Source organism: Gambusia affinis, linkage group LG10, assembly GCF_019740435.1.
Source record: "Gambusia affinis linkage group LG10, SWU_Gaff_1.0, whole genome shotgun sequence".
Taxonomy (NCBI): Eukaryota; Metazoa; Chordata; class Actinopteri; order Cyprinodontiformes; family Poeciliidae; genus Gambusia; species Gambusia affinis.
In genome coordinates this window covers 14193538-14218987 of record NC_057877.1, presented here as the reverse complement: position 1 = coordinate 14218987, position 25450 = coordinate 14193538, and the positions used below count along the sequence as shown (strand labels likewise).

At 38.5% G+C, this 25450-nt stretch overlaps 1 protein-coding gene, 1 long non-coding RNA gene and 5 other non-coding genes across 10 annotated transcripts in view; all 7 read left to right on the top strand.

The window, feature by feature from the left end:
- Nucleotides 1–20618, top strand: part of osbpl9 (oxysterol binding protein-like 9) — a 36206-nt gene extending 15588 nt beyond the window's left edge. The window contains exons 5-25 of one of the 4 annotated variants that reach the window (XR_006371970.1): nt 4549–4644; nt 5133–5180; nt 6740–6769; nt 6873–6923; nt 7351–7389; nt 11500–11590; nt 11993–12097; nt 13484–13643; nt 13860–13972; nt 14767–14885; nt 14978–15063; nt 15156–15336; nt 15461–15545; nt 15699–15809; nt 15894–15957; nt 16037–16177; nt 16277–16355; nt 17548–17639; nt 17719–17854; nt 18366–18483; nt 18837–18923. Coding sequence is in view for 3 of the 4 variants with exons in the window: in XM_044130043.1 (XP_043985978.1) it covers nt 1989–2012; nt 4549–4644; nt 5133–5180; nt 6740–6769; nt 6873–6923; nt 7351–7389; nt 11500–11590; nt 11993–12097; nt 13484–13643; nt 13860–13972; nt 14767–14885; nt 14978–15063; nt 15156–15336; nt 15461–15545; nt 15699–15809; nt 15894–15957; nt 16037–16177; nt 16277–16355; nt 17548–17639; nt 17719–17854; nt 18837–18911 (1926 nt within the window). In the remaining variant the exon portion in view is untranslated. Of the gene's footprint in view, nt 1–1709; nt 2013–4548; nt 4645–5132; nt 5181–6739; nt 6770–6872; nt 6924–7350; nt 7390–11499; nt 11591–11992; nt 12098–13483; nt 13644–13859; nt 13973–14766; nt 14886–14977; nt 15064–15155; nt 15337–15460; nt 15546–15698; nt 15810–15893; nt 15958–16036; nt 16178–16276; nt 16356–17547; nt 17640–17718; nt 17855–18365; nt 18484–18836 lie in introns of those variants that run through there. The other 3 variants (XM_044130043.1, XM_044130041.1, XM_044130042.1) reach the window with 3 other exon arrangements.
- A 1308-nt stretch (nt 20619–21926) lies between these two features.
- LOC122838974 lies at nt 21927–25254 on the top strand. The gene is made up of 12 exons (XR_006371969.1): nt 21927–21964; nt 22380–22422; nt 22514–22562; nt 22738–22780; nt 23564–23595; nt 23783–23828; nt 24004–24031; nt 24222–24259; nt 24434–24482; nt 24687–24736; nt 24913–24931; nt 25137–25254. It is a non-coding gene; the product is annotated as an uncharacterized LOC122838974 (long non-coding RNA).
- Nucleotides 23410–23491, top strand: LOC122839208. Its single transcript, XR_006372010.1, has one exon. It is a non-coding gene; the product is annotated as a small nucleolar RNA SNORD24 (small nucleolar RNA).
- LOC122839202 lies at nt 23635–23716 on the top strand. Its single transcript, XR_006372004.1, has one exon. It is a non-coding gene; the product is annotated as a small nucleolar RNA SNORD79 (small nucleolar RNA).
- LOC122839205 lies at nt 23866–23939 on the top strand. Its single transcript, XR_006372007.1, has one exon. It is a non-coding gene; the product is annotated as a small nucleolar RNA snR60/Z15/Z230/Z193/J17 (small nucleolar RNA).
- Nucleotides 24072–24150, top strand: LOC122839207. The gene has a single exon (XR_006372009.1). It is a non-coding gene; the product is annotated as a small nucleolar RNA SNORD77 (small nucleolar RNA).
- LOC122839204 lies at nt 24992–25068 on the top strand. The gene has a single exon (XR_006372006.1). It is a non-coding gene; the product is annotated as a small nucleolar RNA SNORD47 (small nucleolar RNA).
- Nucleotides 25255–25450: the final 196 nt, after the last annotated feature.

Below are 25450 nucleotides of genomic sequence, written 5' to 3'. Positions count from 1 at the left end.
ATTCAATATTTTTGCAATGCCTAACAGCTTCTATTAACTTTGCCTCTTTAAGGATGAACCTGTTTGGAGCAGGCAGTTCCATGATCCAGTTGCCTGGATCCTGCAACTGGATCAAGGCAGGATCAGTTTGCGGCAGAGTCTCGCCCACTAAATTGTGACACTTGTTGCGAATCGGAGCACTGCTGAGTTTGCTGGGAACTGTTATGTGCAAAAAGGCGTTTCATTTCTCGGCCCGTTGACCCTGAACCATTAAAAATAAATTGACTCATTCCTAGACACAAGGTTCTGCAGATGCATTGTTGGAGCGCACACACTGCAGTCACACAATTGGCAAAGATCAAAATGTCAGTATGAGTTGCTAAAGCTGCTTACAGAAAATCTTTTTTCCTTAATCATTCTGGAAAAGCAGCCAATACAGCTGCACAAATGTTGTCTTGAGTCTTTGAGATTTAATTGTGCTTTGGCAAAAAGAAAATATTTCACTACAGCAGACCTTAATCCTTACAATGCTCGAAAGCAGTTGCAACTGAAGCCAAAGACCTAATGGAAAGAACTCGTCCTATAAACTGACACCAGAAGCAGCTTTTTTTTTTGTAAAGTTAACTATTAAATATGCTTTCAAAATGCCATGAGATAGTATAAATTAATATGAAAATAAGAGGAAATGTTATCTGTGAAATTCATCAAAACTTTCAAAGTAACGCGCTCTCTCCTCATGGTCTTACTCTGCAAGGTAACCCATGTTATTCCATGGCAAAATTGCAACATAATGCAAGTTTATTTTCTACATGTTGTCATTGGACCAGTCAGAGCTGCACAATTCCACTGTGTGCTTTCTATTTCCAAAGAAATGCTTGGGTGTAGCATATTGCTGGCTCTAATATCTCAGGTGATGTGCATCCAAATTTTCACTGCTCTTTGTTGTATAATATGATCTAGTTAAATTTAGTATGGGTACGCTCAACCTTGAACTAGTTGCTGGGGGGTTTTGAGTTGTTTTTTTTTGTTAGTTTTTTTTTTTTTGTAGCTGAACAGAAAGCTAAGAGGTGGTGAAATGTCAGTTATGTAACTGCATCATGAAGGATGGTGTTAATGCAGAACTTGTTAAGGAACACAGCATCTTTCTTTGTTAGTTTATTTAAGAGCCCGGTTTATATCGGGCCGTACGCCTGCCTTGTTTTGTCTCCGCTTGTGTGTGTGTGTTTTTTGTTTTTTTATTGGCTAGGCTGGTGTTTTACTCTGCATCTTTACTTTTTCTCTTTTTTAAGCTACCTCTCAGCTGTTCTCATTTAATTTAAACCATCCGTGAGTCTTCCCTCCATCCTCTGACTATATTCACTTCTTCCAGCTCAATTTCTCTTCTTTTTTTATGCTTAAAATCAACCGTGTCATTTGCCCCTTCCCTTATCTCCTGTGCTCCTCTGTCTGCTACTCTCCCTTCTCCATTCACAGCAAATCTCTCCGATGTGCTACGTGTGTCTGCTTGTTTACCGTACACGCACACACACAAACACACGTATGTGCATTTACGCGAGTTGCTGTCGTATGATCATGTGGCCAGCGCTAACCAATCCCTGATCTGGTTGCTTGATCAACGGCACATCTGTCTCTGCTGCAGCAGCCAATCAGAGTTTCTCTTACTGCTTGTGTGCTGTGTGGTTTTCCTTCTGCCTGCGAGAGAGGAAATGTACCCTTCCTGGCAGGGGAGGGTCTTGGATTAACTCGGCTCTGTCTGCCTCATACCAAATAGTCAGCTGATACCTGCTGCTCAAGAGTATTTCGAATCCAGACTAGCTGCACACTCTCGAAGAGAAGGGGGGTCTTTGTTTCTGTCTGAGAGGAGGAGGAAGACATAATGCTAACTTCACTAGAGCTCACGGTTTGTCGCTGTGAGGGGAAAAAAAGCTCATAACGGAGGAGGAGTAGGAGGAGTGGAAAAAGGCTTGTCAGGCTAAATGGCCTGAGAGATGCACAAGCTTTGATGCAGCATGTTCATTGGAGCGAGGCGCCCTGTAAGTAAAACACACACACAAACAAAAACAACACACAACTCGATCATCTGCGGCGCGCCGCTGGAACGGCAGCGTTTTAAAGTGGGTCACACAGTGTGGAAAGATAAATACATAGTGAGGAGAGGTGGGGGGTGGGGGGGATTGAGCTGTGGAGGCAGTGTTGTTTTCTACAGCCAGATTGGGTGGATGATTATAAGTGTGTGTCCTTGCTCTGGAAGTTTCCCTCTGTGGGACAGAAATGAAGAGTCTGGCTGATGGGAATGAGTGGGAGCAGAGGTGCAGACGTCTGGGAATATTTCTGGAACAGTGAAGGAGTGACGTGGCCGTTCAGTGGCTGTTTATAAACCAACCACCTGCACTTGACTTTCTGTTCCTGAACTTATCGGTTCTGTCTGTGAAATACAACTTCCCTCCCCCCACCTGCCGTTGTGCATGTTGACAAAACAAAAGATTTAGTTCGCCGCATAATAATAGTGGTCTGTTAGTTTATCACGGTGTTTAACTTCAGAAGTTTCAGCTTCCTGGCCTACATAGGCTTCTTTTTCTGATTACATCCGAGGTCAGCACCCTTTCCGGTCTAAAGAGACATTTAAAACCTTTGTAAAACCATCAAGTGCCTACTAAATAAAGTGGGTTTGTACCTCGGTTAGAGAATCTCAAATTAATTTATTCTTTTAGGTTCTGAAAATAAGAAAAAGTATTCTTTAGACAAAAACAGAATGGATACATTTTTGAAATAGGGAGGTGTATAGTTTTGGAAAACTAAAAGAAGAAAATTATGTCATTTGTTGCTTAATGTTCAAAAGAACGGCTTTGCAATAAAATAAACTATATTGAACTATGTTATCGTCATTTCATAAAGATACAGCATCAACACACACAAACAAATGATAAAAATGAGTATGTTTTGTTGTTCTATACATTTCAAGGTACAATATTTAGAGCCAGCACTGATTTTTGTTGAAAGCATTACTTTACATTGGAGGGTTTTTTTCTTCGTCCACAGGAATAAGTTTGCTGAAATTAATAATGTTCTAAGCTTGTTGTGTGACATGATTCTCCTGAAGTAAAAGGATGAGTTCATTTCAAGGCTTTTCTCACATCTTTGCCAGGGGTGCCAACAGATTTTTCCATGTAGTATCTGTATTAGTTGAAGTTGTGTTCATGGCTTTATTTAGATATTATACCAACACACTTAGTCACCATTTTGTAATTCATTCTAGGTCACTTTAGTTCACTGCCTGCGCTTGTTTGATCGCCTGAGATCATTTTTGCACAGTTGTGTATTGATCCCTGCGTTGTTGGTTTCAAGTTCAGTCATCGTGCATTACTGGAAGGATTTGCGACTCGTTGTCATTCTTTAATGTAAAATTTAGATTTTTTTCCTCACGTTCTCCAGCAGGCGGTTTGTTTTCTTATTTTGTAAGCAAACTGAACTAACAAACCATGCACCTTTGATCCTTTCAGGAAGATTGTCTTGTTAAGTGCATACTTCAGGGCTGCAGAACGGACTTTGCTCTCTGTAAAGCTAACAAGTTTAAACCTAAGCAGTTCTCATCCCTGGACAGATGTTAATGTTTTGCTCTGGTTTAATGGCTTTTCTTCACGTTCCCATGAAATCCCAGACTGTAGGAAGAGGAGATAGAGGGAGTATGCGACGCAGGAAACCCAAGGCGATGACGGCTGCTCTCTCAATGGTTTGATAAGAACTTGACTTCATAAGAAGATTTAAGATTCCATTTACTCTGAGACCATTTCTCTGGAATTGTCTGCTGTTTCTTGTTATATACCAAACAGACTGCTGTTGCAGTAAATTGCTCCGACACATGCCTTAGTCATCACCGGGGTTGCCTGATGTACAGGGGTTATTGTTATCACTGCTGCTAAATCTGGCTGTTTAGCCTCTGTAGCTTTCTGCCAAGCAGATCTTCTTCCCTGTACTTTCATTTGTCAGACTTTTTCATGTCCCCAGTGCTTGGGTGAGCTTGGATGGATAGAAACTCATATGTGGTCCTCTTTGTTTTTCCTGTAGTTCAGTAATTGCCTTTTAATGGACCTTATGTAATGAAATGTTCTCTGTGTGCGTGCATACGTGAAGGCTAGAGGGTATTAAGGGAAGCTAATTAACAAACAATAAATTTGAGTGCACCTCAGCCCATTTGTGCTCTGCGGCTTAGCTCTGCAGCTGTGTCTGTCTTGGTTTTTAGTTTTGTTGAAGTCTGACAAATGTGGGCTGTCACATATGTTGGTTATTCACGCAGGCTTGCCTTTTCACAATATTCCTGGTATTGTATTTCACGTAGTACAGTACATTGCTGGAAGATTCCCCTGAACTGTTGATGTTTCCACCGTTTTCTGCTCCCGTTTACAAAACCCGTCTGGTCATGAGACGATGGAGTCGAGCCATTATCTCATGAAAGGCCAGCTCTTGGTTATTGATCCTGGCTGCACATTTTGCTTTGAATATGCAAAACTAGCAGGGCTCTTACCACAAGTCTCAGCGAGATTGCATTAATGTTTGTTTTCCTGTCTGCAGGAGGCTGAGACAGGACTCGTTCCGAGTGTGCAAGACTTCGACAAGAAGCTAGCTGAAGCTGACGCCTACCTACAGATCCTAATCGACCAGTTGAAGGTAGGATGGAGCGTCCGAGCTGGAAGGTTTTATTTTTGGCAGAAATGTGACAATCTATCTTGAACTTTATATATCAGACTGAGAAATCAATATGTCTCATTTTATAGATTTTTGATCCAGTTAGAATATCTTTGACCATCTAAAGTATCCTGAATGATCACATTGTTCCATAAGTAAAGCAGGGCTTTATTCTGTAATTTGCTCATACCCTTTCTGAACTCTTTCTCATTTTTAAATAGAGATTTTATAAAACAGTTGTGGTGACACCATGACAAGGCAGAAAGTAGTGGAGCTGTACTATCTCTCCTCCCCTTGTTCAGTGTTTTTATTAAGACCCTTTGTCTTTGTGTCAGTCACCACATTATCTAAAATCATCTGCAGGCTCCAGATACTCTGTGATCCTTCTGGATACTCTGTTGACTGGAAACATCTTTGCTTATGTCTCATCTGTCCCCTTTTCCACCTTTTCATCTCTTGTTCTCAAACAGCTGTTTGATGAGAAGATCAAGGACTGCAAAGAGGATGAATCGCGCAGAGTAAGTACCAGCAGTGCTCTGTCTCAGACCTCTGCTCCTGTGTTTTCTCTCTCAATAGACCCCTGACGAATTACTAAATGCAATTTAGAGACTGTTACACGTGCAGATGAGCTCTGGTCTTCTCTGTTGCAGGTTGTTTGGTAGCTTTGATTTAAAAAAAAAAAAAAAAAGGATTAATAAAATGTTATATTATGACCCATTTGCACTGACAATTTGATTGTAGAATAATTTTTAACAAGCAGATATTTGATGAAAGATTATCTGGAAGGCCTCTGATCACCGTGTTTAAACTGCAAGCATGCAGATAAGTATTTAATTAGCTTATTCATATCAAATACAGTTGACATATCGTCTGACCTGCCATGTTTCTCTATATCATTTAATGCAGAAAAAGTGAAACTCTTTGACACAATAATGTATTTTGAAGCTCTGCAATTTTTTTTTTTATTTGTTGCTGTATTTCTAGAGATAAGCAAACAGTTTAAGAGCTTTTATTTCTTTCTGATTTTTGTTTCCTCACAAAAACCTGATAAACATGTACAAAAAAACATTACAAGTTTTCTATTCTCTTGCAGTGGAAAAATCTCATTCTAAGAATTTCCTGTTCTCTAGCAGTGAGCTTCACAATGTTTTTCCGTGGATGTTTGTTACCTCTTACATCGTCTTCACTATGTGTGGTGTTGAGATAAAACTAGTTATGCATTATAAATTAAGCTTCTTTGCACTTTTCTTTCACTAAATAAATATACTCAAACATATTTTATTGTGAGATTTATGCTACTAAAGTAAACTATTGCGATACATCTTTACCAGGGATGGCTTCTAGCCACAATAAAGTTTTGAAAAATGCAGAATTACGTCCGATCTTTATCGCTTCAAGTTAATTCAAAAAGGGAAGGAACATATGTCTTTTACTTTAAATAAAACGAGAAGAGCTGCAAATATATCAGAGGTGACAATACCACAAATAAAAACAAACAGCAAATGAGAAGTGTAGGTCACAGTTTTTTGTATTTCACAAAATAATAAACTATTATGATTGTGACGGTCAGTGACTGTTGTTAAGGTAGATTTTGCCATATCTGTTTGGCGACTGTTTAAATTTTCACTTTTATGATCTAAAATTTTAAAGTTTTACTTTCTGTCCTAAACAACTTAGAAATCTCAGGGCAAATGGCTTCCATTGTGTTTGAGTTTATCATGTTTTATTACATGCTTTTTCCTAAAATGTTATGAGTTCTGGGAAATATTATTTAAAGTTGGAAACTGTCCTAAGGAACTTCTCTTGTTGGAACCTTTATTATGATATTCTGTTTTTGGTTTTGTTGGGCGTTCCAGGTGTTTCCACCTGAAAGCGGTGAATAAGTGACATCAGATTTTTTTTCTTGAAAATTATCTTGTTGAATCAAACAAAAGAGCGGCTGCTGTTGGACATATTTAAATGTGGGATTTTTCTCTAAACGCTGCCTGATGCTGCCGTTTCAGGTTGCATCAGCAGTCCTTCTTTAGGAACCTTGTAAATCTAACGGTATGCTTTCTACTTTCTTTTTTTTTGTTAGAAAATAGAACATTTGAAGGAGGCTACTTGTGTAAGTTAACTCGTGCATATTTACTTTTCTGTATTTCCAAACTTCCTGTTAAGTTTGGAAGTCAGTTCCTTTCTGACGGATTTTTGTTTTTTCTCTCCTTCAGAGTATGGTAGAGTCCATCAAGCACTGTATTGTTCTGCTGCAAATTGCCAAGGTAAACCACTTGACCACATGTCTGAACACCTCTCTCTGTGGGTTGCCATGACATTGGTCTTTTTCGTAATCACTATTCTTCTGAAAGCACACGGATGTGTATGCTCTGTGTCCGGTCTGTAAGGTAGTTCCCCTCTCATGGTTGCTATCTGGGTCGGTGGATGACGAAGGGTGTGGCCCAGTGCTTGTTTCATCACATGTTCCTTTCAGCTCTATGAAAGGAAGTGGGGGGTTTACTGGTGTTTTATGTGGTCGATAGGTGTGACGACTTGTACTTTTGGAAGTTGGAAAGGTTTAAACATGTGATAAAACGATCACTGCAAACGACAATTTACTGAAGCTAAGATTCTCAGTCAGGATGCCTTTTGACTTGACTCTTTAACCTTTGTACCCAAAGCAGTCTAACGCTGTCTTCTTAAAATTTTAAGGACCAAAGTAACGAACAACAACACGCAAACGGACTTATAGTAAGTTTCAACCTTTTCCTGTCCATGAAAAACAATTAAAATCAGACAAAACTTCCAACTTTTTTTTCTGACATAATCTACCCTCTCTTTTAGCGAAGCTGATAAATCAGATCTTTAGAGCATGCCATCTAATTTGGACATAAGCTCTACCTTAAGCTCCTTCCCCTCATGTCTGCCGCTGCTATCTTCTTGATTAAAACTTTCCTGTTTTAATCTGAGTTTAATTCCTTTTAGCAATGGTTGGGAACTATCCTTCATCACAGCACAAAATATGCATGCATGTAACACTCAGTTTGTATTTTTGCATTACCAAAAATTCCATAATCATTGAATTGTTTCACTTTTTGTCACGTTAGATCCTCAAACTTTATGCAAATTACTGAGATTTTATATGAAAAACCGACACCAAGTAGTGTTTAATCAGGTCCTGGATTTGTATTTAACTCCCTTTACTCTGATTTTGGAAATATAGCTGTGTTTAACCAAGTGTAAGACTAGGTAGAGTTTTGTATATTATTTGCATAATTGTAAAGTGGAGCAACTGGGATCCAGGTTGGGTTTTCTAGCATGTTTTTACAGCTAATCATCTGACAAGATTTGTACCTGCTGGATTTTATTTATCGCTGTTGAAGTTTTTCCTTCAATTTCTCAATAATGAGCTACATTTGTGTTGGTCTATCATATATAATCTCAATAAAAATACATTGAAGTTTGGGGCTTAAATTTGACAGAATGTGAAAAGTTCCTAATTTTATGATCCTTTTACAAAACACTGTATGTTAATGTGTGTTAATGTGATGCATGCATGTTTTTTTTTTTGTTTTTTTTTTGTTTTTTTTTTGTCAAACCTGATCTGAGCGTGTTACACATCACTTCACCCTGAAATTAAAGCCAGCATCATCCAGCATTGATTGAGACCGCACACACTGCCTGCTTATTGAATTTCTGAGCACTAATAGCCAGTAAAGCCATCCAGAGAGCACTTTGCAGGCTCTGCAGGTGCACCGTGTTCACATTCTAGGCCATTCCAGGACTCAGGCATGTTTACTTACCACTATTCTCATCAGTTTTCCAAAGCAATCACTTTAGGCTTTTAGAATGATTTCTCAGTCTACATGCTCAGCTTCATGTCCAGCCTCCTGGTGGAGTAAAATTGATATAATCCGTCACAAATAATGTTAAATCATAGGCTAGATGTGAATGAAACCTTGCTTACCTGACCATATATAGTCTACGTGGCTTAATGCACCTTTACAACAGACCTCGAAGACTACAACCACAGTGCTTTCAATGGGGAACTGCGAAAAGTGGATATTTTCCACTCTAACTCACAGCTCACTTTCTATAATACTTTTGTAAGAAATGGAAACTTTTATCTATTCTTAGTTAGGTATCATATCATATGAGATGAAGTACCGTGGAAAAGGGAGGGCAGAGAAAAGGAGAATCATCCAGTGGAAGAGACATGAAGGTGAAGGAAGCATAAAATCAATCTGAAAGCTCTTTGAATGCTTTAGAAAATGCTAACAGTTTGTGCATAATAGTTTAACACATAGAAAATGTCCAATATCTTCTCTGATTTGTGAATCCCACAGAGGCTGGACTGCTCATACTGTGGGAGTTTGCTCTTATAGCAGATATAATCCCATAGTCATTAAGTAAAGTATTATGTGATATAAATAGCACAGCCTAAGCTTCGTCTACCCCTAGATCTGCCCGTTTTATGTTTCCTAAGCTTCCTGCCTGAGATTTGTCTGCAGCTTTTTCACCACTCGGAGTATGCCACGTTGTCTGTGTTTTTATAAAGTGGAAAAAACGATTAATGCATTGCAGCTTGAAACACTAACAGCATGTTTGATGTTCCACGTTGTTTTTACACTGTGGGAAAGATGCTTTAAATTTAAGAGGTTCTTTAAACTAAAAGAAGAAACGGTAAATTATATTTAGCCATCAACATCATTTAGTTGGTTTAACTAGAGCTGCTAGCTGCGCTGATATTACACTCGCATCAAAAAGAAATTAACTATGTCATGGTTTATTTAGGTCTAACTTTACTTGAACTGCACGTCTCCATCTCCTTTTGAGTCATCTCCCACTTGCCGGAGCCAAAGATTGACCACCCATAACATGGCAAATTAATATTTCTCTGTTTGGCTATAATTAGTAGCCCTTGACTTACTTTTTTTTCCTCAAAGGCATCAGGACAAAGGCGTGCAGAGTGGAGGACGAGGCATAAACTCAAATGTGTGTGACTTTGATCACAGTTTGGAGTTCGAATTATTATTATATAAAAGCAAACAGGCAAATAATATTGAGATATCGCATTAAATTTTTCTCTTCCTCAGCTTTATCTGAGGCAAAATAAGTATGGACTCACCACATTTGCGGCAGTTATTCTCTCTGTAAGAAGAAAAAGCTGTTTAAATTGCTGTAGGTCAAGTTAAAGCAATAACCTCTCAGATTGTAATGACAAAAGGCCATTTTATTTGTGACAAGAGAGCCCTGAGGGTGAGCTGTAGCTGAATCATAGGTCGATATTATCCTGTTTTCCTGTTTGGGTTTGTCCATGTTCCAGCCAGTGAGGATATTGGATGCAGGGACCCTGTTAAACTAAAAAGGCATTGCAAAGTATTATGCATAGTACTCCTGTAGAAGAGGTGGAAAACATCTTTGACTTAACTGACCCTAAATTCAAATAACATTGAAAATTTTGGACAAATACGACCTTTAATTTGAGGATGATTGCTTACTGGATATATGGACGTAACAAAAATCTTTTCTTAATTTATACTTTTTTTTTAACTTGATCATGAGTTTCTAAAAGATAATCAATTACGTTTTCCCTGTGGCATAAATATGACAAAACACAAGAGTTCCTTGTCTCATTGTCAATTGCTACTAGACTGGATCAGAACCCATAATTACCGCACACAGTGAGCAGGATGTGCAAACAAAACCCTCCAAAACTCAGCATCACTTTAAGAGTCAAACAGTTATTTGGGATTAGTAAGCATTTTCTTTCTTACCATCAAGATCGTAAGCGTTAGAATTGTGCACAATTCTTCTAGGGCTTTAAATGGAGTTGTTTAAATTACTCAGTTTGAGCTTTTCAACTGCAAATTAAAAAAAGCACATCACCCCTTCTATCAAGTAAGGTGAAGGATCCGTGTTGCTGTGGGCCTGTTTCTCTCTAAAAGGCCTTGGAAACTCTGAGTGTATCACTGTATGAAATCTTAGGACTATCAGGAAACTTTAAATACCAATCTGATGAATTCTGAAATTATATGGTAATGATCCAAGATATATCCAAATCAACACAGAAATGAGACAAATTCCACCTTTCATGATCGTCTCAGTCCCCAGACCTGAATCCTCTAAGATGTGAGCTCAAGAGAGGAAAGCATAAAGCGAACTCATGACTCAGGATGATCTAGAGATATTAGACAAAGGAATGGACAAAGTCCCACCCCCTGTGAATGCTCAGTCCTTGTGAAATTTTATAGGAGACTAAAGTACGGTAATGATTTCCGAATAAATATTCAAAATTTTAAGTTTTAATTTAGTTAGATTTGTCATTGGAAGATTATGCTACTGCAGTAAAAATTGCACTTAGTTGCCTGCAATACATGTAACCTCTAGTCATCATGGCCACATGATCTGAAACGTGTTGCTGATTTTTACAGCAGGGAAACCATGAGATGGAGTATAAAATCTTTCTTCTTCTTTTCTTTTCTTTTTTTTTTACACTAGAGGCATCCTCGTTATTGTCCTGCTGGTTTCTGTGTTGTCCTGCAGCCTGGTCGGCTTCATATTGATTGCAGTAGTTAATCCCGTCATTCTCTCCAGGACATTGGGTGAAAGGGAATCAATCTCTTCGGATTAGATGGGGCGTTTCAGTGCAGCACTCTTGTTAATGCTTTGGTCTACCAATAATCTGATCTATAACCAGCTCACATGTTTTGTCCAGTCAGTATTAAGACACACGTGGTAAATTGATGCCCAAGTTGTTTAGCATTGTTTTAAACTATAAGCAGGCAGTGTTTGAGGTGCAGTCACTCCAGCGGGTGTTTGTGTTGGTGAACTTGGATTTTTATTCCCTTATTTTTACAGAGCACCATCAACCCAGTGGATGGGATCTACCAGCCCCCCCTGGACCTTGTAGTCAACACCACAATGCCAACACAGACCACGCTACCTATAGGTACTCGCACACAAGTCAGACTCTGATAAGTGTTTTATATTGCATGATCAACTCAAAGGTGACAATACTCCCCCTGTTGTTCAGTTTCTAACTAAATACTTGCTTTTTAAAATAAATTTTACAGTTAAATCGGTGAGATGTAAACTTTCTTGAAACTTGAGTTTGTTTCTGGCTTTATTGTATGAAATGCTCGGATGCGGCAAAGTTTAACTGGAGGACTCTGACCTGGCTGTTAAAACTGCTGTGAAAACAAAACGCGCAAAATATCAGGTGCCCCAAACGCAGCTGGCGTCTACCTCTGCAGTGTCTCTCATAATGACATGCTGGTTTTAATATCACCTGGCTTTCTTCTAGGGCGTCTGTTCAAACTCGTTTGCTTTCTTTTTTGTTTTTCTGCAACAGACGCTTCTCAGGTGTGTACATCAGACCAACGACCCTCCACGTTGCCTGTTGGTCCCGTGGTCACAGTGATGGGGAGTCTGCAGACCCCAACTCCCAACAGCACAGGTAGGTTTTCATTGTTTGCCTATTCCCCCAGCAAAATTGATACACAATATGTTATCAGTTGATAGCATAACAATTATAACATGACAATTTCAGGTTTTAGCATGGTATGCCTCAGTAGCAAACTGAGCAAATGCTCAAAGTAATTCCATATTTTATTGAGTCCAAAGTTAAGACCAACAGAATGAGAATTGCAGCAAGAGCAGTTTGTGCTCCTACCTTCTGCTCTCACAAGAAGTTGTGAAAATGAATACCATTACTAGCTTTAAACCTCAATATTTTTTTATTTAACCTTTACACAATTTATAAAAATTCTGTTACATATTCTGGAACTTTTAGTTTTACAACATTATGACCATCAAATAAAGAGTTCAGAATAGCCACATGTTGTATCGTATCCTGGTGACCTAAACTGCTGATTTAAAAATGTGCAACTCTCATTTGGAATGTAATGCCTTTTACTGTAAAAATAAATAATGCATTAAATATATAGTGATAACAATACATATTTCTGTGTGTTGAATGGTTGAGGAAATGATTTGAGAAGCAGTGGTCAGGCTTTTTTTGGTCATGACTCATAAGTGTACAAGTTTATTTTTTTTTGTTTTTCTACATTAAAAATATAACAGAGTTGGAACATTGAAAATCTTATCCATGTTTAGAGATTTAAAAGAATGTTCAATCTCTCTAACAAGGAGGTTTTCACAGTAATATAAGAAACGTAAACAGTGATGTCAACTTTTGGTTTACATCCAACCAAACTTTGAATTAATCATGTTTTTTATCTTTATTAGATGGTTAAATTGCTTCGTTTCCAACAGGTTATTTCTTTAGTGCTACAAATCAATCATTCTAATGTGCTTTTTACTAAACTTACTGAGTCTTTCAACATTAAAACTAACCAAAGCTCATCCAGACTTTTTAATTTTCAAATTTTAATTTTTAAACACCAGGATCCTCCAAGAGTGCTTGTTTCTTAGAGGATCCTGCAGTGATTTAAAGAAATATATATTTTCATGTAATGTGATTAAATCGTTGACCAAAATGAGAAGGAAACCACATGAGGAGAAAAACGGTTATTATTTATTGTTGCGCGCCGTCGGCGGTGAACATTAGGTAAATTAAAGAAGCCACGTCCAGAAGCAAAGTTTGCAGCCTGTGTGTCTCCTGTGCTGAGACAGCGGTATTAAAACGCTGTGCTGTGCATTAAGGATGCTCGCTCCATGCCTGACTGTGCAGACATTATGCTCTGCAGAGGCAGCAGTCACTATGTTAATGCTTCTGTGCACTGCTCTTGCTCATCTTCCAGTTGATTTATCCATCATAAACGGAGCCAAGCCCTCCGTCATACCAACTCTGATGTCTGTTTTTGTGTTTTTGGTCCATCAGGGAGTGGCCCGTCCGGCCCCAGCAGCGGCGGCGCCTCTCCAACTCACATGCCCCGGCCCTCACACTCAGTGCCAGACTTCTCCTACTCCTCCAGCGAGGATGAGTTTTATGATGCTGACGAGTATTACCAGAGCAGCACTTCACCCAAACACTGCGCAGAGTGAGTGTTTTTGCATCTTCCACCATCTACTGTGGATTTATTTTGTGCATTGAAAGCAGGATAGTCATTTCAGGTGGGGGAGTTTTGCTTAATTTCCTTAAAAGTCCCGCTGCATCACCAGCTTCAGTATGAACTGCTTCCTCTAAGATTGCTTCTGTACTTCAGCTTAATCAACTTATTCCTCCATCTTCTTTTGTCTCCTCGTCTTGCCCCCAGTCCCTCAGGGCCTCCTGCTGCCTCCACCAGTGCGATCGAAGAAACATCGTTAAAACGGCCCGCAACCACAGAGTCCTTCAACTCAACCATGTCAAATGGCACCACAGATGCAGGTAACAGACAGACAGTAGTGAAAAGATATTAAAAAATACATTCAAAATGTTCATTAAGCTTATAGCTAAAGTTCCTGTTAAGTACTGGAGGGTTGTAACAAATGTTGTTTTCAACGTGTCAAAAGTACAGGAGCCTGCTAAAACATTTTATACTGTTTGACCATTTTTGACTTTTTTCCCCATTACAACCACAAACTTCAATTCCTTTAGCTACAATTTTTATATGACAGATGTTCATGAAGTAGTTTCTAATTATGAAAGAACAAGAAAAACACATGATAATCAGTTTTTTTTATGTTTTTTACTAACAAAACTCAGAAGTGTGGCAGAAGCATATCCCAATAGACTGCCTGTATCTTCCGACATGTCGGCCACCTTTTGCACTTCTGCTGGCTGAAGTTTTTGCCGATACCGTTTTTTTACAAAATGACTCAAGATCCGATTAGATGGCAAGTGCCTGAGAACATGAATTTTAAAGTCTTTCTGGGCTTTTATTCCCGGATTGCACCACGTTTAGCTCAGTACATCTTCTAATAAGCTCTCGCTAGTCTCCTTCCTGCGTGGTCACTCAGTTTGTGAGGATGGACTGATGATCTATGAAGATGTTCTTTTATATCCATGCTGTAATGGTATCCAGGACTACTGATTAACCGATGACTTGAGTTACAGTCATACTCGGGTGAATACTTTTTATAGGTACTGTATAAAAGGATATTTGATAAACTCATGCAATAATAAGATAAAGGTAGTTGACTGGTGTTCCAGGCAACTAAGAGATCCGCTTCCGTTCTCAGACATGTTTGACAGCCATGACGACCGTGATGACGACGGTGAGGGAGAGTCTGTGGAAGAGCATAAGAGCGTAATCATGCATCTGCTCTCACAAGTCCGTTTAGGCATGGACCTCACTAAAGTAAGCACCCGATATTCTGCTGCTCCATCCTGACGTTTTGTGCTGTAATATAAATGTTAAATTTATCTCGCCCCTGTTTCACTCTACGCCAGGTGGTCCTGCCTACTTTCATCCTAGAGAGGAGATCCTTGTTGGAGATGTATGCAGACTTCTTTGCACATCCTGATTTATTTGTAAGGTGCGTACATTGTGACGACTCTTTCTGCAGAGGAACCATGATGCAGAACTTGTGACGGTCTTTTAATCTTATTGTTCTGCATGCCTGACTAGTATCGCCGACCAACCGGAGCCCAGGGAACGCATGGTTCAGGTGGTGAAGTGGTACCTGTCCGCTTTCCATGCAGGCAGGAAAGGCTCAGTGGCCAAAAAACCTTACAACCCGATCCTGGGTGAAGTCTTCTTCTGCCACTGGGATCTTCCAAATGAGAAAGAAGAAGCTTCTTCACCTGCGGTGAGAAAATCCTGACTTATTAGAACTTCATCAAGTCCTTATTAGGATTTTATGAAATAATCCAACACAAAGTAGCAGGTTAGTGTTTAATGTTCCTTCTGTCTGATTTGTTGGACTTTTCCAGGAGACGGTATCAGAAGGTCCAGTTCCCTGGTCTTCTTCCAACAGTGTATGTTTCGTGGCAGAGCAGGTCTCTCACCACCCACCCAGTAAGTCTCCAAGCAGCCTCATCTCAGGATTCTCTGCTCAGCCTTTCACTGATTAAGATTCAGAAAACTGAGCCATTTTGCCTGAAGCAGCTTTTTATCTGGCTGGTTTTTTGTTCACTTCACCATAATCTTGTTCTTTTATTCTCCATGTAGTTTCTGCATTTTACGCGGAGTGTTTAAGTAAGAAGATCCAGTTCAACGCTCACATCTGGACGAAGTCAAAGTTTCTCGGCATGTCTATAGGTGTCCACAACATCGGCCAAGGTAAAGGAGACTCCTCCTCAAACACAACATGCTTGCACAGAATAATAATTATGCATTGATTTTCATCTTCTGGTTGCTATCTAGGTTGTGTGTCATGTTTGGAGCATGATGAGCATTACATCCTCACCTTCCCTAATGGATATGGCAGGTATGTGCCGCACCATGCCCAGGGCCTCTCTGGACGCTGGTTGCAGTGGACCTCTCTGATCATTAGGCCATCTCCGCAGGTCGATTCTAACAGTGCCGTGGGTGGAGCTGGGTGGAGAGTGCAACATATCCTGCTCCAAGTCAGGCTACAGCGCCAACATCGTGTTCCACACCAAACCTTTCTACGGCGGGAAGAAGCACAGGGTCACAGCAGAAATTTTGTAAGATGAATGATGAAGCATTGTAACAACTTTCAAACTCATTTTTTCAGGTGTATGGAACTATATTTTAACATTTTTCTGCATTTTATTTTCCCCCAGTGCGCCAAATGACAAGAAATCTTTCTACTCCATTGAAGGAGAATGGAACGGAGTGATGTATTCCAAGCTGGCAACTGGAGTGAGTTGTGGCTTCTTTTTTTCTTTTGCTCAGGAATGTTATTGTTGATTTATGATATTTGCTTACAGCAACAAATCCCCTCCGCGCTCCGGGTATAAGGGGCGGTAAACTTGCTCAACCTGATTCCTTAACAAACTCGTATAGTGAAGCTCCTTCGCAGTTTTAACCCTCCTGAATTTATTGAACTCAAATTCTTGTCAATTTGGAACAATCTCGATCCAGAATAATGTCCTTTTTTTTCTTGCTCTTTCTTTGATTAAGTCTGAAAATAAAGGAGTTAAGAGTTTAGAAAATCTCTCTTTTTTTTGTGGACTGAAGAAAATAGTGGCATTTATTTTAAAAAATGGAAAGTACATATTTGTACATAAGCATGTAGCTATCTTTATAAGACCACTTGTATTCAGGTGAGAAATTGAACAATTTCAAACAACTTGACACAGAAAACAAGAATTCATCACAAATGATGTTGCTGCTGATTTGTAACGCTTCCACCTCAGAGCAAACCCAGGCAGCTTTGTATTTTTTACTTTTCTAAAAATAAACTGTTGCAACTTCTTTCCTAAACTAGAGACTTTATATTTATAAAACTGAATGCTAAAAACAATCAAGACTATTTGTTTTGCATGTTGAGATCTGAAGTTATGACGAGCATTTATGGAAAAAAAGGAAAGCATGTTAATATGTTTAGCAGTCGTACTATTGGAAAGCATTTTTTTTTCTCTCCTAAAGCAAAAATTAAAGGAAACCTATAAAAATATGGAACATGATATATAGTGTTTACCAGTTTCAGAAATGTACTTTATTCCACGGTTTGTCAGCTTGATAAACATTTGAATCTCTAAAAACAACTTTCTCCAACCTGTTTGGGTATGTTCACTGCTTTTTAAACTAAGTATGGATGTTGTAGTGTCATGTTCATCTCAGCATGGATCCTCACATCTGTCTCTTTCTTTCTTTTTTTCCTTCTTTCTAACTCTATGGTTTCTGTAGGTTACATATTTATATACTGATTAGTGTGGAACTAACTGATTGAGTAAATGTTTGCAAAAAGTGTCTCAAAAATAGACCAGTTTCAGGCAACAACAAAAAAAACCCAGACAAAACATGGTTTCTCCTGCCAACAAATAAGCTTTTATCCTGGCTTACCCCTCCATCACATTAAGTAACATCTAAATGTCTTCTATGATCCCAGGAGAACACAACGTTCATAGACACTAAGAAAATTGGCATCATAAAGAAGAAAGTGAGAAAACTGGAGGACCAGTTTGAGTACGAGTCCCGGAGGTAACATTGGCTGCAAAGTGAACTTTTTTAAATATCTCTGTCCAGACATGAGCATTTTTAACCCTGATTTGTGCTCTAGACTATGGAGAGATGTGACCCTGAACCTGAAGCTTAAAGACATCGATGCAGCAACAGAGGCCAAACATCGTCTGGAGGAGAAGCAAAGAGCCGAGGCCAGAGAGAGGAAGGAGAAGGAGCAGCAGTGGGAAACTAGGGTGAGGCTTTCTGCCTTTGTTTCCATGGCTTCTTGCCACAAATCCACAGCGGTGGTCAAAACCTTTGATTCGATTCATTTATTTCAAACGGGACAGAGAAAACATGTGCATGCATAACCAAGAACAAAATAATTAGTTAACCACTACTTTTCTGTTTGAAAAGGACAAAAGAAGTGAACACTTATTTAATCCTACCTCTTACCTCAATTTAATTAAATGTATTACGTAATCATTCAATAATTATGAGCAATTTGTAATTACAACCACATTATAACATTCATCTGCCTGTTCAATATACTTGGCTAAAGAGCCAACAACATAAATTACACTACATAGACAAAATGGTAACAAACTAACTCTCATAAGACAATAAAATCTATTGATAATATTAATGATAATAATGATAATTGTAAGTAACAACCGGACATACACAATCAGAATAATTACCAACTTTAATTACCTTGACACTTAGCAGAAATACTATCTGGATGTTTTACTGTCTGCACAACAGGAGGCGCTGTAGCGATCATCTTGACTCCTCTGGACAGTCCTTTCCCACTCGTTCTATACAAACATTGTACTTTGTAAAGAGAGCTGGCTTCGTTTGATTTTAGCCTTCTGGACTCCAGGTACACATCCAAAAGTCCAGAGCAGACACACACGTGATTATCTGCTGCCATTCCAGCCTAGCTTTGCCCTGGTGGCAACCCTGTGTCTATTTGAATCCATTTTATCACATAAAACCTCAAAGAAATATTCAAATGTATGATTTGGATGTGAAAAACTTGTAAGTTTTTTTATTCTTTTCTGAGCCAGCGACTACGCTGTTTTCTCTCAAAGTGATTGGTAAAAGTAAAATTTGACGTTTTAGTTGTACAGGCGATTTAAACTGTTATAAAGTGTTTTTGTTAGAGTTGCAATTTTAAGATGAGATCTTTATACAGCTGTTTAAAATAAATGATTTGCCTCATGTTTTCTCCAGCTGTTCCATGAGGACGGGGAGTGCTGGGTCTACGATGAGCCGCTATTAAAGAGATTAGCCTCTCAAAGGCACTGAGGACGCCACACCGCTCTGATGAACACAGAAGTGCAAAAAGAAATCTGCACAGACACAAGAGTCTTCATAAGACCTCTTTTGCAAAAAAACAAAAAACAAAACACACTTCTTATTCAAGCCTTGGGATGACTGATTGAACCTGTACACTGCTTTGCATCTGACTGTATAAAAAATGGAAATGAATGAAAGCATCAAAGATGTAAACATGAGCTCTTCTCCTTACTTGGGCAATTTCCTCTTCGCTGGCCATTGATCCCATCCCTTTCTCTTCTCCCCTATGTGAAACTCGGCACCGCTGACAGGGGACGCAAGAGTCGACCATCAGCTTTAGATCCACACTCTCGACGATCCAGAGAAGCACTTGTTTTCCAAAATACATGTTTGTTTGGTTTTTTTTTTGTTTCATTATATAAGGGGGAGCAAGAGGTTTGTGATTGATGGTGTACAATTCAAGTGAAGCTTGATAAAATAACCGGCGCTCTACATCTCAGGGAATCTGACTGAGGAAAGAAAGCTGCTGCACCCTCCCAGAGTCTGACAGCCTTATAGCAGTGGAGCGGATCGATCCTAAAGCGGCGGGAGAGAACTTCTCTGCTTGCCTGCAACTAGTTCAAACTGATCTTTATATATAGATATACATATAAGGAAAATATATATTCTTTTTTTATTTCCAATTTTTTTGTTCTGTTTTTTTCTGGCAATACTATAAAACTATTGGGGATATCAACTTGATTGCTTTCCGTCTTTAGGAGTCATTCCATTTTGCTTTTCGTCATTTTGTTTTCGTGTCAGCGTGGCCAATTTTGTTTTGTTTTTTTTTGGGTTTTTTGTATCTTTCGTGTTAACCAGAAGCAAAACATGAGCCATGGCATCTAAATCCACTGATGAGGAGAGGTGAGATATATATATTAAAGAAATATATGCAATTCAAAGTTTCAGTGCCAGTTATGCCAAAAAAGAAATAAGAAGTTTAAAGAAAAAGAGAGTGGAGGGATTTTGAGCTACACAGCAAACAGTTACCTGAAGGCATTCCTGAACAAAACGGATTGTTTACATGTTGTACTTTCTCCATAGTGAGGATGTAAGAACTCCCATTTGTCCTGCAGATCATCTTCTCATCTTAAAGCTCTCTCTCAAAAGAGCCAACAGAGTAGACTCACCCAACTGGTTTCTGCTGTTCGATATTTTTGTGTTTTTACATCCAGAACCACATGTTGGTCAAAACCAAGCCTTTTGATCACTGACTCACTGCTGATTTTTCTATTTAAAACTGTAGTTTGGATCTGAATTTGGGGGTAAAAAAGATCATCAGAACATGCTGAACAATGACAAAAACTATCCCTCTTATTAGTAGTTGAAGAGTTAATTATCAGTTGATACAAAGACAAAAAAAAAAAAAACTTGAAATGATCTAAAAACTTACTGCTGATCCTGAAATTTCAGTAACATCAATACAAATGAAAAGGCCTTTGTAATTGTCCACCTGGTGTTAAGCTCAATTTGAAGCTTTGCTTCTGTTTTTTTTTTCTCTCCATGTTTTTGTATAAATTGTTGAATAGAGGCCTTGCCTTTCATTTCAGTATTGCCTGATAGAAGCAATCAAAACAAATTTCTTTCTTTTTTTTTTTTATTTCCTTCTCATCATAACCATTGATTGTATCTGACTCTCCTGATTATTGAAGCATTATATTAAATCTCTGAGAGTTATTTCCTGTCAGATTTGGTCTATTTATTTTAGGTCACCTTCTTTCAAAACTGCTCTAAAGTTGTTGTTTTTTTATATTTTTAGTATTGTCGATCAAAGCTTCATAATAAGACGTACTTTCCTTCTCTTCCTTGTAGAATAAATTACAGCATAGGTCAACTATGGTAATATGGCATTAATAAAAATAGGAGTAGAAATAGGAACTGTAGCTGTTGCTGTAAAACCCAAAATTATTTATATCCTTGGCAGTTTTGAAGTTGTTTTTATACCACTGAAACAATGTTTGATAGTAAATGAGAACGGCATCAATCTAAAGATAATGAGACTATGCTTAAGAGGGATCATCTTGACTTTTTTATGATTTACTTTGGTCTCAGTGGCTGAAAAACACACACACAGCCTTATGTTCCCACCACCATTATTGACTGCAAGGGTGCTGATCAGGGGTTTTTTGTATTTTAGATGAAGACCACCTCATTAATCAGCCAGACAGGTAAATCTTAGCTTCCCCTGACTAAAGACCAGAAGTCGTCTTCTTTGCCCAGGAAAAATCTCTCTTAAGTCCAACCAGGTCTTCACGTTACTCGCTCAGAAAGCTGGCGTCTTCTGATGTCCATTGGCCTGGTTAGGGAAAAGCTGCAATTTTTCTAAGGTGCTCTTGAAAACAAAGAAATATGTTTGCTCCCTTAGAGGCGTCTCCACAGCATCACAGCTCTTTGAAATGGCTGAGTTACCTCCATTGGGTCTTCACAATTTACTGGTCTAATTTTAAGTGCTCCATTATATTAATGTTGGTGTCATTGTTAATTACTGCTAATCGGTTAAAAATATCTTTTTATGTAGAATATTTTAGCTCTACATTATCCACGAGTGAATAGTTAAATGCTTTCCAGTGTTTTTATTAAGCACTGTTTCTTTTCTATAAGCAAATAAAGAAAATGGTAGTATTTAATAAACATAACCACAACAACAGGAAAAACTGCAATGGCTAATATGTTTGTATTAGAAACAAAACACATAAGTAATGCATTGTGTTGGCATAATGTATGCTTGTATCAGTATGTCTTAAGCACATTATTGTAAGTATTTTTGTCACACTTCAGATGGTCAAAGATATTTCAATAAATAGACTTCCTTTTAGAATAATTTGTTCTTGTGGGTACGTCATGAGGGATAAACTTGTGCTTCCAAAACTTTTACGAATTGAATTTTGAGGCAGAAATTATAATCGAAAGGCAGCAGATGGCGCTAAATGTCTTACTACTTTTTTTTACCCATCAGGCTTTGCGAGATTATCTATATAAACCTCTCGCACCGCTTTCTCCCTCCCATTTCGTCCCTGTCCGAGGTAAGGTTGTTGAAGTTTACCCTTTGCAGATTTTATTTAGTTAATTGAATGTTTGACCACATTAATTGTTTGTAGTTTTCCTGTTGTTGATGCAGCTTTAAGCTTTTTTTTTTTTAGTTTAAGTTTTATTTTAGAGGGAAACTCCTGTAGGCCTCAGCCACGTGTTGGGGTTAGCATGTAGCTGACTATACCAGCCTCGCTGCACTTTACTGTAACTGTAAATAGTCGTTGTCCCATAGATGAATGATGTAATTTCGTGTTGTTAGGGACATCTGAATTAATATGATGCGACACAACACTCTGACTCAATGGGACAGTTTGGCTGCAGGCCTGAATGTTAGCCGTGCTTTCTAATTGATGCAAAAAATTGTTTAGCTCAGTAATATTTATAAAAGTGCTGCTTTCTTGTTTGCAGGGCGATGTATGGGATATGCCGAGATGGAAAGCCATGTGGCGTGGTGAGAGCAGTTTCCTTAAAGTTGGCTTAGCACGAGTTTGGACCAAAGCTAAATTGTTTGACGGTTCTAATTGCTTATATTTTCTGTTTAGGGAAAACCATGGATCATCCGACTACTGTAAATCTGCGTCTTATGCATAGGTATGCAAGTTTTCCCTCACTGAGTAGGGGTCATCCTGCGTGAAGGTCGATGATTAAGTTGTAAGAGTAGTGGACAGGATTGATTTCTGAGAAATTTTAACAATGAGGCCTCATCAGTTCAGCTTTAATGTGTAATCTGCTAAACTGAACTGTGCTAATAAGAAATCATCCACAGGTTATGGAATAATTCAGATAGCTGAAGGACCAGTAGGATGGAGGTAAGACTCTACAGCTTTGTAACATATTTGAAAGCAGAATAATGCATCTCTCTGGTGTATCCTGTGAATTTAAACTGTTCATAAATAAGTTGACTAGCAAAAAAAAAAATTTGCAGACTATGTTAACTGAACCTTTTTTAAAATGCAGTGGATTGGATTGCTTTAACTGATTAATGTACTGTGCTACTTTGGACACTGAGATCCAGTTAATCTCAGTGCCAAAGTAGTTATACAATGTATAGTCATATAATATAGTGTCTCTAGTTAAATATGCTGTGAGTTTTAGGCCTAAGGAACATTGGCATAAATCTGCAGCTCTGAAAGTAAAAGTTGACCATCATAAAATGGTTTATTTCAGACATTGGATTTACTGATCTACTAAATGTGAAAGAACTGCATTCAGATTTTAAAAATGTAAAAACAAAATGTACAGGTACTCACCTGGACTAAACTGACTAAGCTACAATTTTTAACTTGTTCCAATAAAAGTTTTAACAGTTTTCTGATTAAACTGTTAAGTTTTAGATGGAGTCATTCCTAGGTCAAAATTTAGGAAATTTCTACTATAACCTGGAGCAACACCTGAGTGAAGCATTAGTCTGCCTCTGATCACCGTCTCAATAATCTTGTGCTGCAATGATGACAAATATTTGCTACTCTCGACAAGATGGATGACGATACTCCAACCACCTAAATTTATAATCTGAGGCACAAAGAACTCGTTGCATTTTCTCATTAAATCTGAATCCTTTTTTTAAAAAATTGCTCATCTTTATCTCTCAGGTACGCTGATCGCTTCAACATCTGAGATGCAGGTAATGACCAAACTATGTGTACTCCCATGTTTTCTGCATGACTGTCTGTGATGAATTTTGTTATGAAACATTGGGAATCTCTCTGAAAAAGAGTGAAAGAGGATTTTATTCTGACACAGCTCGAGCTGAAGGATGGCTGTTTATGCTTAAACCTCAACTCTTAGTAATCAGCCTGTTTCTCCTGCAGGTGTTTGGCATCCTCATGCCCTCTACTCCACGTTTTGAATTTGTTGGTGAGTTTTTATTAGAAATAATAAGTATACACTTTACCTGATGCAGTGATGATCTTATAGTTCAACAGATCAATATGAAGAACAATCTTTCGCTCCTATCTGATGCACCGGCTTCCCTAACCTCGGTTACAGTAGCTCAGTGACCCTTTTATTTACATTTCTTTTTGTTTTTCAGGAGGCAGAGTCTGCAGCAGCTGATGAAGGTGAGCTTTCTAGTAAAGATGCATCTTTCACGAACATTTGATACAATGATGACTGCATAGTTCAGCAGATTATCCCATGAAGACCTCATATCGACCTTTCACCCCTAGCTGACGTATCAAACACAAATATCTGAATGTCCTGGTTGCTTAAAGTCAAAGCTGATCAGTTTTATCTCCTGCTTTCTGAAAGGAATGGATGTCATCATGCGACTCTGTGCTGCTTGACAGGTAAGATTTGTATTTGCTGCAGGTTGAAGCTAAAGGAAGTTCAGGTGTGATGAGTTTGAATCAGGTCGCTGATCTCGTTGAGGAAATAAGTAACTCTCTGATCTGAAGTTAGTATTTATTTGATTTTTGCACAGTGCTGTGTCATTTTAAGACATCTACTTTTCCCATTTACAGAGCCTCTGAGGGGAGTGGCAGCTCATATTAGAGGAAGCTGAACTGAAAGGTGAGTAAAAATGACGTCTTTTGAGCACCTGGTTGAGGGGAATCCACACCTCTACCTGGGATCAATCCTAATCTGACCTGTGATGACAAAATGACGACTGATTAACCATGACGTGTTATATTAGCTCTAACTGATGTGGTCAGTTCAGCGGTAGTCCTGTTTCTGCCTGGGTCGTTTATCTGACTAATGCTCTTGTCTCTTCAGGTCAACAATACTTCAGGACTGCAGTGTGAAAGCGGACACTTTAAACATTGGTAAGGAATGACTCACTGTTGTGAAACATTAAATGTGGGTTCGGTGATGTCCAAACAAATGTCTGACCTGAACTGTAATGTAGACAAATGCAAAATATTACTGAGCGACCCAGTGACTGGAAACATTTTAAAATCGGTTGCTGACCTGTAATAAGATTCTCATTCATTCTTTACAGGAGATTAACTTCAACAACGGTAAGGATTTAGTTTTATTTTTTTTATCACATTTTTGGAGTTTCTATAAGCTGACCATTTAACCAGTGATGAAAAGATTCTGCCAAATGAATATAAGCATTGATTATAACCCTTACCGTTCCATTATTTCTGAGGTTTTGTGGTCAGTTGGAGAGCTACATGTTCATTAGAAGAGACTTTCGTCTGATGAGACGCTTTCTTGCAGGCGCCGACATGAAGATGATGGAAACCTTATCCTCGATTTCATGAACTGATGCTGTGATCAGGATGGTCTGAGCTTCTGGAGTTTATTTATAATTTAATAAAGATTTGAAATGAACCCACACTGTTATGGATTACTTGTCAAGTCAATGAAGATATAAAATGTTTAACCAAGTTGTACAAAATTTATTTTTGATGTGGTGAAACATTAACACTTAAGAAACTGCAGTTGATACTAAAAAGCAAAGAGATCATTTCCATTGGGCTTAAAAAAAACTAAATTGGGGCCCATAAATCCAATGGTTGATAAATTGGTTG